The 15,753-nt window shown below is 41.0% G+C and overlaps 1 protein-coding gene across 3 annotated transcripts in view; it reads right to left on the reverse strand.

Annotated features, from left to right (window-relative positions):
• The window catches only part of slc4a11 (solute carrier family 4 member 11), a 96,776-nt gene that overhangs the window by 30,350 nt on the left and 50,673 nt on the right, over positions 1 to 15,753 (reverse strand). For all 3 annotated transcript variants that reach the window (XM_022251979.2, XM_022251975.2, XM_022251978.2), the window contains 2 exons: positions 12,574 to 12,611; positions 9,672 to 9,879 (listed from right to left, as the gene is read on the reverse strand). In XM_022251979.2, coding sequence (XP_022107671.1) covers positions 9,672 to 9,879; positions 12,574 to 12,611 — 246 coding nt within the window. The remainder of the gene's footprint in view (positions 1 to 9,671; positions 9,880 to 12,573; positions 12,612 to 15,753) is intronic.

The raw sequence follows: 15,753 nt of genomic DNA on the forward strand, positions 1-15,753 counted from the left end.
TACTCATGGCATTGTCTGAATCTTTTAACGGTTTTACTCCGAAATGCTTTTGTCCTGTCCAGTGCTTCCGGAGTAAAATTCAAAACGCATTATTCAACTAAGCGAGGAGAGCTAGCGAGTCTTGGATGTAAACATGTTTTTCCGATCCTAAACGCCCCCATAGCCAGGGGGATGAGCGTTATGTCACAAAGTATCAATTGGAAGTCAGGATTAAAATCGATATATGTCCAGGGTAGTAGGCCTAGGGAATCTTTTTATGTGAAAAACAGGTTTTTAAATCAGGTTGTTACCATTTTTGTGTGCATGGATGATTTGGTCTTCTAAAGCTTAATGGAAATACTTCTTTGCGTCGGTGCATTTTAGTGGGAAGCTTATGGTATTTCTTGACAGTTTCACACGCGGGCTTTTCTTCCCAGAAGGCAAGGTGAGGATTTTCACAGCCGTGCGCGTCAACCATCAAAGCCATCAGAAATGGAGAAGGTTTGGTTTGGGGCCCTGAAGGCACTGATGGGTCTATAACCATAGAGGAAGGACACAGGAGGAGTTTACTGTCCGGACCATAAAATCTGGCCAATTACCGATTTCTAGTATGCCCCGTATGTCCATAGCCAGAATGCACTGAATTACTACACACCATCCGTTTCACAACCATAGGCCCCCTTTGTAGCCCACGATTATCGCCGCAATTTTTCGCTGGTAATCGGCATCCTTAAAACGTTGTGTACTGCAGTATAGGAAGTTGAATATTTATGCCGTCATCGGTGCTTGGTATGATCTGACAACAACATCAAATTTAATGTTTGCGCAGTTGCTTTTATAGGCCATGACCCGAAGTATTCATGTGCAGTTACTGCCCTTATCAAACGCTTTCTTCTGGACTTATTTTGGGAATAAATAGCCCAGTTGTTTAAAAGATTTTGTGTTTTATTTCAACAAAAAGGTATTTTATGAGATCTCATGATCACTCCTTGCTATGAAACAGAGCAGTTTGTTTTTCCTGAACTTAACTGTCCTGTGGTGGTCAACTTGTTGTTGGCCAGTCTTAGCCATATTCATACAAAGACTTTGAAAACTGATGTTTTGGAGTGACAAAATAAAATTACAAACATTTAATGGATAATGGAGAAGTGCATCAAAATCTTTGTAAAAAGTTATTCACGATGGCAAAAGTAAATCTAATGTTAGATATTTTTTCTTTCTATTTCCTGGTCACTGCGACAAATTGTAATTAACTGTAAAGAAAACACCACAAATATTGCTAAGATATTACTGGCCCCACTTGTCCGGCTAAGCTGCAGGCAGTAATCAGGCATTTTTGGAATGTTTACTATTTTTCATCTGACCAGGGGGCAATGATCATCGAGCACTTTGATGTGCCAGGGTTGTAACTCCTTCTGTGTCCTTCCTCCATGCTATAACAAGTGTTTGAAAACCTAGCACTCCCAATTTTGAACTGAATATCAGGGTGTCAAAGTTCAAGTTGTGAGAGTTTACAAATTCGAGTTTGAAATAAAAGGTGTATGCAGTACTCTCTGCTTCAAACTACCTGTGCTTTCCAATGGAACATTCCAGTTGCTATTAACAACATCACATATGTCTAGCAGTGTCCACCTGTTAACAGTTATGATGCCCCATTGTCCCCACTATCAGTGTGTTATGCAATAATGTGCTTTCCTCAGAAAGAAAAGAAGTGTTGGAACCGCCACAATTCTGAGCCGATAGCCTGGCATGGAATTAAAACTACCGGTATCTTTATGCAGCTTCCATCTACTTGAGTAAATGTACTTTAACTTGTGGTTATGAAATGAAATTATCATAAACGATGCTAAATATTCATGTTTCAGACTTTTTTCAGATATTCTACAGCTTCTTTTACCTTGAATCTCCAGGCATCTCTTCTGCTTGTGTTTTAGGAGTGTTTTAGATTAAATCATAATTCCCAAGCCTTATTTACATGTGCACTGTGCAGACCAATTACCAGCACATCACATTTCCAATGGATCTCTTTTCAGAAATGAGCACCCAAACTATCTGCGAGGAAGCAGGGTTTTGGACCAACACCTTGTTGAAAGGGAAGGGTATCCCTGCACACCTGCCCGATCGTCTCGCTCACAATACCCTCCATTAACGTGACTCAATCTGCCATACCACTGCCATTCTTTCTCCTTTCCGGTCTGCTTTTCAGCCAAGGGATGGGGGGGAGGGGATGGGAGGGGGATGGACCAGTGCATAGGCCATTGTTGGCCATGCATGGGTGCCTTGATTAATGCCTATGAGAAGAAAGGTAAGCAGCAGACACCTCCTGGGTGTGATCTAACCCCATGAATAAATCACCCTTATCCCGCTCTATAAATACACGTACATCTGCCCTTGCTGCAGTGCGCTCTGATGTACACGTACTCTACTGTACAGTGCTGTGTTCTTGACTTCACAATCTCCGCACCTACAAGCCAATGAAAACAACCCGGAAGCGGATTTCCTTCAGGGGGAGAGGGAAGCAAGAGTGGGCTGGACTATACAATAATCCTTTGATTAATCATGCGTTCGCCCACAGAAACAGTTCAGCTAATGGGCTGCGAGAGGCTAGGGTTTATTATGGTTTCTCCAAGTATTTTCCGCACCACTTGAAAAGACAAACATTGTCACAAGCTTGCCAAGGTCTGAGAAGACTCATGTGTCATGTAATGATGATGAAACCTCACATCGTGCATTGATTTTCCCTAAACTGCTCGTTTTCTGAATTGTATATGCGCATGATAACGATGTCGCTTGAGCAGGATGCATCGTGCTTCACAACCAGTGCGTACATCACACAGTGACTAGGGAAGCAACACTGTGGCAAGATTATCTGTTAACTAAAAGAACTACCTTTGGATGCCCTGCTAGAATTTAATCATTTGACAGAATGATCAGCTTCATAAATAAGCATAAATTTCTACAGCACATTCTCCAAGAAATTTAACTGATAGTACGGATCTCTGAGTAATATCCATATTGCCTATAAGTACACTAGTAACCTGCCCAAGGTCATTTGGACACACCCTACTCTGACTAGCAAGCGAACTTTGTTCCCAAGTGACCTTGATGTTTTGAAATCCAAACCAGATCATTGTGAACTCATGAACAAGGCAACATGTATTATTCAGTTGCTTGACTGATCAGTCAAATTTGGAGGTCCATTATTTGGTTACATTTTTCTATTTGAATAAGTAGAAACCACTTCATGCTGTGAAAATAAAGGCTTTTTTTCAGAAGGCATGAGAGAATGGCCCAAAATGTCTCAAACCAAAACGTCGCACACATTTCAGGCACACAATTTTTCAACAAATGTGGGACAAACAAACAAAGAGGCCTACGAAATTGACATAAAAACTTGGATTGACTTATTTCCAGTTGACAATTTCAAGAAGGGCTACTTTGTGACAATAAGAGCGTTACAAAACAAAATGAGCCACTTGATGATAAAACAGCAATCATGACAAAAAGGGAACGACTGACGACTCAAGGAAAGACCCTAAACTCACAGACCTGATTGTGAGCCCCCAGTTGCAGGGGTTACCTTCCTCGCCTTTCACTTCGTTGGCCCAGGTCTGATTCTTGCCCTGGTCTACAAGTGGATTGGGTTTTCACTTCCTGCCGGATTCTGTACGCTTCCTTCCAAAAGATTCCTCTGTTGTCATCCTTCCACCTCTCAAACTTTGATTTTCCTTATACTCTTCTGCTTACAGGCTTTCCAGCGATAGTGTCTCGAGCCCTTTTGAGGACTCCTCAGTTTCGCAACTGGATGGAATCGAATGAATCAAATACCCGTACATATTTTTGGGACGGCAAGAAATGGTCCATACTGGTCGCCGCTCACTGCTGCTAGCTATGAAGTAAGTAGGCCTATGCTTGAAGGCGACAGTGATACTTTCCTGATGTTGCGGCAGATGACGAGAAGAGAAATCCACTTACCGCCCACAGAGAAAGCAGTGTGCCAGCCCCTCCTGTGTGCATGTTCGCCAGTATGCTTAATTCCTGCACCAGAATCCAATTATGGTTCCTGCCCGGAGCAGAACTTTTTCCTCAAGTTCAAGGGGGGAAAAATTCAATGGGAGCCGAAAAACAAGTTTTTTCTCCTCTCCTTGCCCAATTATTAATATTATTTAGTGAGAGCATGCAGAAGAGAGAAAATCTTGTTCGCATGACTTATAAAATTTGATCTGAGGGCGTGGGGCAGAGTGTGAAAGTGTCAGGACTTTCAAAGCGGGGGGGGGGAGCATTTCTGCCAGGAGTGTACTGAACAATCAAGTTCAAGCACCTTGAAACAAAGCAATCTAAAAAAATAAGGAAAAAGACTAAATTCCAAATTAAACAAATCAAGCATTGACAGGGAAAGCTATGAGTGCTGTTCATCAGTAAATGCAAATTTGTGTCATTGGGGCAACATGCAAATCCTTCAATGTTCTTAATAACTTCAATATTTGCAGAACCACAGAGGTTTTAGGAGGGTCCGGCTTCTTAATGATGATTGGATCCATTTAATCAAGCACACTGTACATCACTTTGTCCTCATCCTTGATAGCCAGGATGACGGCAAGACATGTACATCTTGATCTCATGACTTCATTCCATTTGGTCTCTCAGTACGCACCAACAAGGAGGGACAGCTTCAGGTAATCTTAACCCAGAAACCTGTCATACTTTTAATAAGTTGGGGGGAGGGGCAAACTGAAACTGCTTCAACAGCTCTGAGCACTCCTTCATGGTTTCAATATGTTGTGCCAGGAACCACAACCCGGCATCCTTGGGCTGGTTCATCAGACGCCACTTTGTACTGTATGTGTGAGACCATTAACCAGCCTTTAAGGTGCAAATGCGGTGCATTGCAAATGGGGTGCATTCGGTGCTCAATGACACCCGACCCAGTGTCTTTGCTTATCATAGGAGAAGTGTTCCAACGGCATCCAATGTTTTTTAAATGAATTTTAGGCAGCAACAGCAGAGTTATAAAGCAAGTTAATTCCAAGTTAATCCCAAGTCAATCACAGTAATACACCTCATCAGCCGCAGCATGTCCAGTCATATGTATATACATGTATCTTATGACATTCTCACCACTACAGCATCTACATATAAATAGCTACCAAGATGACTTGTACATGTGTAGCTTAAGTCACGGTGGCTTGATTACAAAATTCTGACTCCAAGGCCGTGCCCAGCAAAAATACGGCACTGTTTTTATTTTCAGACGATTGCTGGGAGTGTAAAAACGTTTCAGTGACAAGTCTCATGTAGATGTGTAAACACAACCCATACATTGTACTGCACATTCACAGGTGCAATCAGCAGTTAAAAATGGCATAACTTCAGCATTTGAGGGTGGGGAGGTATACAAGGGTTTGTGTGTCCCCTCCGGCAAAAGTCTGTGTCCCCGTACACCCAGGTGCCCATCCCCATTTGAAATTTAGACATGTACATACACAGCCCACCTGTATGTACAATCTGCTTTCAGTGTCTCTTTGAAAAAAAAGTGGGTATCCCCAGGCACCCCCCCTCAGAAATTTCACCCTATTTACGCCACTGGCCTTGTTAAAAATCGCTACATTTCTCATAAATTTATTTTGTGAAGGCATAGATACCCTACAAGTTCTTAACCTAAAGTAGATCCCCATGTTGAACTTCAGCTTGGATGCGTCCTCCTGAACTCTGTGGTAAGGCCTTGGAGTGTTGAAAAAGAAGATACAAGGGAAAGTATTGCACAAGGACTGTTCAAAAAAGTCAGTATTCATAAAGATGGACTTCGTGTTAAAGCTTGGTCGATCTAGTTTGGTATTCATCCATGTCCAAGTGCAAGATAACCCCACTGTACTGCAGTTCAAAATCCAAGTCTACTCTTTTCCAGCATTGTTTTTAAATCAAAAGTGCACAGCACCTCTGAGTCATCAATAAACATCCTGGTCGCAAGATCCCATCTCAGTGTCATCCATTTCAAACATTTAGGGAAAAGTGTCGTGACTAATACGGTAGGTTACGTCCATTACCAAGATAACAAGGCATCAGTGTCCTGTGTTACAGATGTACATGTATAATGAGGCTTTTAAAGTAGCAGGCTGTCAGTGACCTGAGCTGGCCAAGCCTCAATGGCCTGGCCAAAGGGGGCAACTGCACTCCCCCCCCCATGGGAACTCTAGCCCCACTCTTGGGCTATTTTGCCACCATCTGCAGTGTTTGATATATTTTTCACCTATTTCAGGCCCCGAATCAAATTAGAATTGCTGCCCCCCTTCCTTTAAAAATAGCTACGCTTCCCAATAAGCCTGATTACACCACTGTGAAGCCTCATGCACTAACGACTAGCTTTACAAACTGCAATACACGGAAAGTCATACATCAAAATGCCAGGCATATCTGCTGCATGTTGGATAGCCAGGCGATTTGAGCACATGTAATCTCCACCTTGTCAATCATGACTGTGTACATTCACACCATTGCCTCAATCACTTCCCGGAACTTATCAAAAAAAGAGTTTGAGCATTAACAAAAGTGGCACTGACGTCACCCAAGACTGTGATGTCACATCGCTCATTATTGTTCCCCCTTTCTTGAACGATGGTGTCATGGTTACTGAGCACAGCAGAGGATTCTCAGTAGACACTGATTGATTGGGCTCCCCATGGTGTGACGTGATTCGTCTGCTCGCGAGGATCGTTAGAGCAACTGCCGATTGCAATTAATACTCGCAGCTCAGTGCAACTGGAGCTCGTCTTCTTTGCTCAGTATCACTGTCAAGTCAGAACTACTGAAAGTTACAGTACCATACACAGAATTCTCTTTCCTTGCATCCCATCCAAACCATTGATTTAGCAAATCAGACAAAATTCAGTTCACATTTTAGGTTGCTCACCCATCTTGACACTGAAAAAGACAAAAGGAAATGAACTTCCTTACATTTGAAACAAGTCTTTCCGACAGGCTGCTCCAGTTCTGTGGAATGCACTCCTCCTCGACGTGAGGTAGTCGGAATCAGTTACATGTAGTTTGTTTAAAAAATCTCTGAAAACATATCTTTTTACCAAATATTTTTATTAATTGTTCCTATCTTTAATGTAAACACATCTTATTTATGCATTATCTTAATTTGAAGCTGCATTTTTAATGTACATGTATTAATATGAATGTTGTTTTATTGATATATATTGTAAAGTGCCTTAGAGCCCATTGGGATTAGGGCGCTCTATAAGTTTGGTATAATAAATAATTTACAAGTGCCTCCAATTTTCAGGTCAGTGATTACTTTGCAATTCCGAAGTAACGATAATCACAAGGTAGCAATGGAATAAACTTCAACCTGCCCATGAAAAAGGGAAGATGCAGAAAAAAAAGTCCAGATGATGAAAGCTGGGAATCGATGTAAAATCTGTAAACTATTGGGCATACACTGTGATCACAGAGTATTATAGGAGACGCAGAGAGCAAGAGTTACGTCGAGGGACTGCTTGAGAACATCAAATTGTTCAGCCACAGTGAATGTGGTCAGCTAATGTTTCATTGACAAGTGTGTAAATTAAGCTTTCCCCGAATTAATCAATTGCTAAGATATTGAGGTTTTGCAAATTGGTTGGACACAACTGTTTGCATGTGAAACTAAACTGAAGGGCAAAAAATGTGACTACCAAATCCAATATTTAAAAATCAAAGTTTTGTTAAAATGTTGGGGCAATTTTAATCTGTAATCCAATTTGTAATCTTGTAAATCAGCTTTTGTCTCTTTTTCAGAGTGTACATGTGTATACATGTACATGTATATCCATACGAACCTTCCCAAAATGTACTACTAATCTTTGAATGAAGACACGCAATTGGAAGAACTGGCAAAAACGCGGCAATTTAACTTGAGCCCAATACAGAGATTCAACCTTTTGTGCAATGTACCACAATTAATCACATAATTTCTCTCTCTCACACATCCTTGCCATCTATGTGTATGTATACATTACAGTCCCAAGTGCATGTCTCCAGTATGAGATTTTAAGAATGACTTTAATTGGTTGTCAGCTCCTTAAAGAAGAAAAATGGAAGTACCCGTTGACAGCCCATCTTTGACAGGATGTACTTCACTCTGTCAGGCTGAGACACTTTCATGGCTCTGCTGACTGAAAAAGGAAGTTACAAGACAGCTGGAAAAATCATATCCAGCTTTAAAAAAAAATTCTTTGAAAATCAATTCAGTGGGAACAATTTCATGACTTTTAGACATGAGGCACCAAAATGAAAGACATCTGAAGTGAAGGAGAGGAAGAAGGAAAAAAAGTGTCCACCTTTGAAACATTTGCTACCAAATCTATAAGCACTCCTGAAATCTGAACTATGTCAGGGATACCCTTACCCCCACTGGGAGGAATGCATACTCTCCCCACAGGTTTATTGTAGAGGAGCTCTTTGCAGAGGCTCTGGCTGGTGCAGCTGCCCTGTTGGAAGTGATACCGGGGTTTGTGGTGTTGTTGAAGGTATGTGCAATAGGGTATGTGGCACAGAATGGGTTTTCAAAAGGATATAGGTTTCACGTTAAACTTCAAAGACTGTGAAGGACAGGGACAGAAAAATTTCAGGCTGGTTTGATATCCCAAATGGTATCAACTCGTGTTTGAAAATGTTTTAATTGGTCGTGAAGCTAAAATTGAATACATACATTGCAATATGTATTTAATTTTAGCTTCATGACCAATATACTGGGAGTAAATATCCAGTATTCAAGAGTATCGAGGCAGCATGATACAACATGATATGCTTGTGCTTTTCAAGGCAGGGAGCATAAAAAGTTAAAACTATACACCACACTATAGACACCACCAAAACTGCTTGGTCTTTTTAATAGTTATGTCGATCTACTCCAATTAAAAATCAGCGACCAGCTTACATTTATGATTTCAAGTCAATGTATCGAAAGACACGTAACTGATGAATTGAATGAGGAAAATTGGTAAGAAGAAAGGAATAAGGCAACAACTTTACAAATTACAAACTTGCTTTTGTATTTTTCCTGGGTCCATTATGCATTTTGTTTTCTTGAAAGATTTTTTTACCATTAGCTATCAGACACCCTGGGAAAAGTAAGGGTGCCATGCTTCCTTGAGGAGTAAAATAAAGTCCCCTCTGCCCCTTGTCTCATAGGACAGCAGTAGAGTAGCCACGGTGTGCAGAGTAAGTAGCAGATTGTGATGGATGGAGATTCTAAAAGTAAAATCAGGACACTGATAAGGTAGAATCAGAAGAGTGATAAAAGGAAAATTGAGACGATGAAAATGGGTCAAAAGGGAGCACAAATTCTGTTTCGGAACGGGCAAACACAACCCTAGCTAATGTTACATGTAAATGCACCTGCAACTTTAGAAGTCTATTTCTCTGATGTGTCAAATGCACACATACATGTACATCTAGGCATATTGATGACAAGAGATGCAACAGTAACTTTCGAAACCTATTTCTGACGTGACAAATACACGAATGTTGGCACATGAGGACAACAGACAGAGTGATAGCTCAGGGAACCTCTTTCTGATATGGGGCAAATGAGTCGGCACATACTAACAACAGACATATATGTGTACTGTAGCCATAACTTTGTAAACACAATACACCGCTGTTATGTCTGGAAACCAAAGTTTTGGATATTCAATAAAACAGTTTACCTGAATCGTGGCTGAAGAGGACGGACTTGACCTCCTTGGCGATCACCTCCTCCCGCTCGTCGCCCTCCAGCAGCTTCTCCAGGAGGCGGTCCACGATGGCCTCCACCGTGTTCTCCGTCACGTCCAGCAGAAGCGAGGCCTGCAGCACAAAGTTGTCCACGTCCAGGGTAGCCCTCACCTCGTTGCTGAAGTCTTTCATAGGGATCCGCTGAACAGTGGATGGGAATCGGTTGGGTTGGAGGAAAAAAACAACGTGTTAGCTCAGTTTTCACAATGGGCAAAAGAGGAGGAGACCTGCATGCAATATCATGCTTAGGCTTGTGCCACATGTGGTTTCCTGTTTCTTGAAGCAACTTACATTTATCAAATTAATGAAATCAAGTTTGACCAGGTTAAGCACGACAACACAGATGAAAAAAGATGTTGGCAAGGAAAACAGTCTATGTATACAAGTCACCCTGGTGTTTTTAAATATAGTATTACACCATTTGTAAACATGGGTACCGGTATATGAACATTCAAGTAGAGTGGAATAAGCTCTGGTACGTCTTTATCACTCTAATGTTGCAAGCTATTAATTTTCCAATTGCATACAATATTTTCAACCCAAAAATCTTTGCATTGTTTTGGAACAAACTGTGCCTACAATCAGAGGAATATCCACCAACGGAATTGTTGGCAGATTATTCCAAACACCATACAGGCAACCCCTTTATAGAGGCCATGCCCACCAGTTACAAGAGAACATAAACTCAAGAAAACAAGGTAGGAAAGGAACAAAAATGTAATGTGTGAAATGAAAGTATTGGTTACATACATGTAAGTGTTTTCAAATTTAGAGTTGGTGAAATTATGATAACAAAATTGAAATGAGGTTGAGGATTTCTGTGCAAAGTTATATTTTCTACAATGATATTTTCCCCTGACTGAGACAAAATCTGTCAAAAATTGCAGCTGCCAGCAGGCTTCAAATTTCACCTCAATTTATACAATGTAAGCTGATTCCATCAGTTACAGGTAATTTGTCAAACTGTCACCTTGCTTCAGGAAAACTTAAATCTACCTTGTTGAAACTGATCTGTGGACAGGACCCCCCCCTTACTTAAGGTACAGTGTCTGGAGAACTACTAGATGAGGCCCCAGACTCCCTTCTTCTCTCGGTGAAAGAACTCACTCCAAAGTATTTCTTACAATTCAGTGCCAGTCGGCGGGCATCCTCTTTAATAATGATTCGACAAAATGTACTCGCTTGACTCTTTAAACTCAACTTATTCAATGCCACCCAGATACACATCATCAATTTTCAACTGCATATCGTGTTGGCCAATCTAAATAATAGACTGACATTTATACACAACAGGGGAATCTTTCTATCATGAAATATTTGTGATGTGATGATGGACAAACCAGTGCATCTCTCCAGGAATGGGGGGATAGGGGATAGGAAAAGAGAGATGTGAGAAAGGGAGGAAGAGAGCAAGAGCGAGAGACAGAAGACTTGTCATCAATATTGAAATGCCAGAAGAGGGCCCCAGGATGACATGCCTGTTTGTTTAATATTTCAGTGAGCTGTGATGATGGGGGTTGGCAGTTGAGCACATGGGAATGAGAAGCCTTGGCTGGGCGATTCAAGAATCGGTGCACATGTGTAAGTTATGGAGGAAGGAGTCACAAATGTGACACATTCGTGGACCAAGCGGACCTTCGTGGACCTCCAGAGGGAGGGACGGAGTTCCATTGGTAATAGCGACATTGGTACATGTAGCAAAACTGCAATTTTGGAAATGAATTTTCTCTCTGTAACAACAAACCCCGATAGAGAAACTGCAATTTCAGGAATGAGGGCTGGCTGAATTCCAATTGCGCAACTGGCAAAGTGACCATTTTGAAGTTTCTTTTAATACTATGGCTAGCAGCAGCAATTCTGCAGCTACAGCCACATAATAATTAAAAAATCGAAGCTAAACAGTGATTTGATAGTGGCAAAGTAATATCCCGGCAGGACAATACATTTTTAACAAGACTTGACATCACACTTCCATTGTCTCTTCATCATGATCGGACCACTCACACTTATTGAAAACAAAATGGCAGAGTTTTCAGTTACCGAAAGTTGTGAATTGTTGAAGCTAAATAGCTGGAGAATGCTTTAAGTACATGTATAATGAGCCGGCTGCTTTCCAGATTAAAAAAACTGTTGTATACATGTCAATTTGTGCCCAAGGGTTGTATGGGCATACCAATCAACGTATACATGTCCAAATTGCATTCTCTCATCTGACTAGTAAAAATAAGAGCCCACCACAGCCCCGTCCAACACTCTAAGCTGAAGGCAACAGAGCATGACACTTATCTCTTAAAATATAGTAAGGTTGGCAGAGAATGCAGGACTTTTAGGGAACACCGAACACAGCAAACTGTTTTATGAAAGGGTACCGGTATAGTGTTGATTTCTGGGTTAGCTTGTGAATGGCAACCAATTTCCTTTGTTTATATATATCTATAGCTATTCTTACTTACATGAAGCTACTCTTAAGAATATTGATGAATATGCACAAGTGAAAGCTTAAACTGATGATTCAATTACTCACACAACTACATCATTAGTAATAAGAGGTATTTCATTCTCCTGCAATAAATACTTGTAATTGAAATGAATTCAGCCTTATTTAACGTTGAATAATTTAAAATACATGCCTCACTTTTTCTTATAAACAGCAAAGCGGAATGGTGCAGCGGAACAAATCACCTGCAACCTTACTAGAGCGTTCATAGCCTTATTTTGTAATTTTACCAAAACAGGTACAAATATTCAGTTTAGTAACAGGTAACGTGTCTGTGAATGACATTTCAATTCACAGCTGAAACGGTGACATATATTAAGGGAAACTGGCATTCTTACCTCATGCTGTGCCAACATCAATGTCACCTCTTCTTCATCTACAGACAAAAGAGAGAACAAGCACAATTTTTAACTCGTGCTTTAAGAACAAATCACAATCCATACAATGAAGAATTCAACTGGAATTTCTATCCATCTGTAGGAATATAAATCAAGCTGATTCAAACAAAATATATGTATATGTGATACATATGTCTAGGCTCATTTCTTTTTTTGTGAGCCTGTATCGTTTTGATCATGAAAGTTCAAGTTCAACAAATTAGGAGAATTCGGATAATGCCAAAATGCACATTTCAAAGTCATTTAATCTCGGGACAGACTTCCACATTGAAAGCGTGAGCAAGACCTGTGAAAGACTTCATTAGCCCAGCCTTGGCCGGCTAATCATGCCAGGAACACGTGTTATTCCCTGCTGGCCCAGCAGATGATGAGCATTAGATTAAATATTCAAAACTCGCGCACATCGTTACATTCCAGGCAATGGACATTAGAGGCCACTCAGTGTGAAATCTGACGCGACCGGCAAAGCCAGCAGTGGTTCCGTGCCCGTCTCAAGTGCTCCTCATTTCCTAAGACAGTTTCACTGACTAGGGATTTTCACCTGAGGCCATGTTAGGAGAACAACTTTTCAATCAACTGAATTTCACCAATGTACACGTACTACCATTCCACCACTTCTTATATCATGCAGTCATGTTATGGCTGCCGGCTGCATGGGCCCTACATGGGGGTCCCTGCAGAATAATACCTTTTCTCATATAATGATCAGAGGAGATTGTTTCGTCACGACGGCAGTGACGGCAGACAAGACCTCACTTCCCACCTTGCGAATTAATCTTTCACTCTCAAGGGTGAAAGGGACAGAAATTGTCTCTCACAGCTTCTCTCTGGATACAAACATATGGTGGTACAATTAAAAGTTGGACAGTTACTCTTCCACTTCAGGTTGTTTTTCCATTTGTACTTTCAACTGATCTGGTTTTAGGATTTACCAGTACAACTACTTTTTACAGACACACTACACCAGACAAAAATTACCAACATATCACTGGATTATGACGGTCAATCTAATAAATTTTGCGGTGCAGTAGTTCAAACATCCCTGGAATTTTTTTTCTTCGGAACAATGTGCTGAACACCTAGAGAGGTAACAGTCTGGAAACATGGGCCGCGAACAGTTCTGCAGGAATTCCTGTAAACTCTCCCTCTGGCTGGCTAACGCTAAAGTCCACGAACGTTAATGAAAAAGCAAGAAAAAAAAGTCCCACAGCCGAGACCATGCCAAGCATTAAGAAAACAGCAAGGCTCACTCCAAGTAAACCCGATGTTGATTACGACTGTCTGCGGAGAGGTGCCTGAGGTTTGCCTACAACACAAGGAATGCCAAATGACGGCTAACAGTAGTCAAATAATCACTCTTGAATGCACAAAAAGTGAGTGAAAGGGGAAGTGAATAAATTTTACAGAAAGTTCACTGTATGCAATCTGTGCCATAGCTGAAGCCCCAACATGAAGGACACTGGGTAAAGAACATTCAATTTTAAGTGGGAAGACTAAAAAGACAGTTCAAACTTTTAAGTTCTTAAAGCTGACAGACAGGAAAACCACAGGACACAGAACATGAAGTAAGCAAACTAATTTCTATTTCTGATCATTATGCCTAGACAACAAGACATGATGAAATGCCAGGATGCACTTTTTAAAAACAACGTCACAATAAAACAGCAGTCACCAAATTAGATGTTCCAGATGTTGTGGGAAATGAACCCCATCTGGATCAACACAAGACAGTAATGTTACCCCCTTCCCCCTTGGTTATCTGATGCTCTATTTTTATTCTTACTCAGAGACGGATTCTGATTGCAATCACGAATGTCGCCATCAATTTTTTTTGGGTTGGGGGGATAAACCACTATTTTCCAGGGGGAAACTTTGGGGGGGGGTACTTACCAGTATCAACTAAAAGCCGACACAAATTAGGAGGTCAAAATTGGGGTTGTTTGAAGCAAATCAGTGATTTTCAACTCCCTGTATCTGTTTTTTCATTACTTTCATTTTTTCCCATTTGTAAATCAATTTCTGGGTTTTGTTTGCTTTTTGGGCGGGATGGAGGAGGAAGATTCCCTTCGCCTACCCCACCCCCCATAATGCCCACAACTGCAAATGATAACATGAAATGCCAAGTGAGCATGTGTTGTAAACTAAAACAGCTTTAGACGTACTCAGCCTTTCATCTTAAACATATCACTTGGCCCTTTAAAAGTGCTCAGCCACAACATTGCTGGCAGTATGCCTAACATTTGCAAAGTCTGGCTGAACTGTAAATTGCACACAGCAACTATTAAACACATTTATTTCAGTTAATAGTTAATCCCAGTGTCTGTGAAGGTGTATCCAATGTTTTCATTAACAATGGCCTCCAAACCTGACTCGCACAGAACAGAACCAGAAGCCAGTAATTTATAGTTACAGTAGTTATTAAGTAAAACAAAACACAGTTGGATAGTGTTGGATAACTAAATTATCCAACACTTATATTTCATTAACCAATCCACAGCAGAGCAGAGTTGTCCACTAGTACTACTAGTGACCACTAAGAAAATAAAATGAACCTTACACAGCCAACGCCCAATCACACATCCGCACTGGGCTAAAACTACAACAGGGTTTTAAAGGAAAGTAACAGGTCAGTTCAACAATGGAGGATCCAGTTATACACTAAAAAGAATGGCTAATCTTATGTGGCATCCCACTGTGTGGCCACAGCCCTTCTGACCAAGGCCAGGCAACAGTATGTAAGACACTTGATGAGTGCAAGCTGCTGTAGCTGGCACAAAAATAACTTTGATTGTTATAATATACATCAATGAAAGCATGAAGTGTTAAATCATCTTCTTGGGTTTATTTTCCTGACATCGTGGGCTGCAAACTGCTCTAATATTCACAGACTTGGGAAGGCACGTTTAATCCCAGAAAATCCAATAATTGCATCTGACTTTGATCCAGCTGTACGTGGTCTGTGTATTCCAATAATTACAAGAAATGCCAAATGATCCATGAACAGCTTTTTTATAACAGCGCGAACAGAGACCAGCAACCCCTTGATGCCAAGAAATCACAAAGATCACATGAAATGCCAATGTCGGAGACTAAATGCCAACGTGGACCAAGTCGACCGTG

The sequence above is a fragment of the Acanthaster planci genome, linkage group LG12, assembly GCF_054643075.1.
Source record: "Acanthaster planci isolate LZ-2023a linkage group LG12, COTS_SCS, whole genome shotgun sequence".
Lineage (NCBI taxonomy): Eukaryota > Metazoa > Echinodermata > Asteroidea > Valvatida > Acanthasteridae > Acanthaster > Acanthaster planci.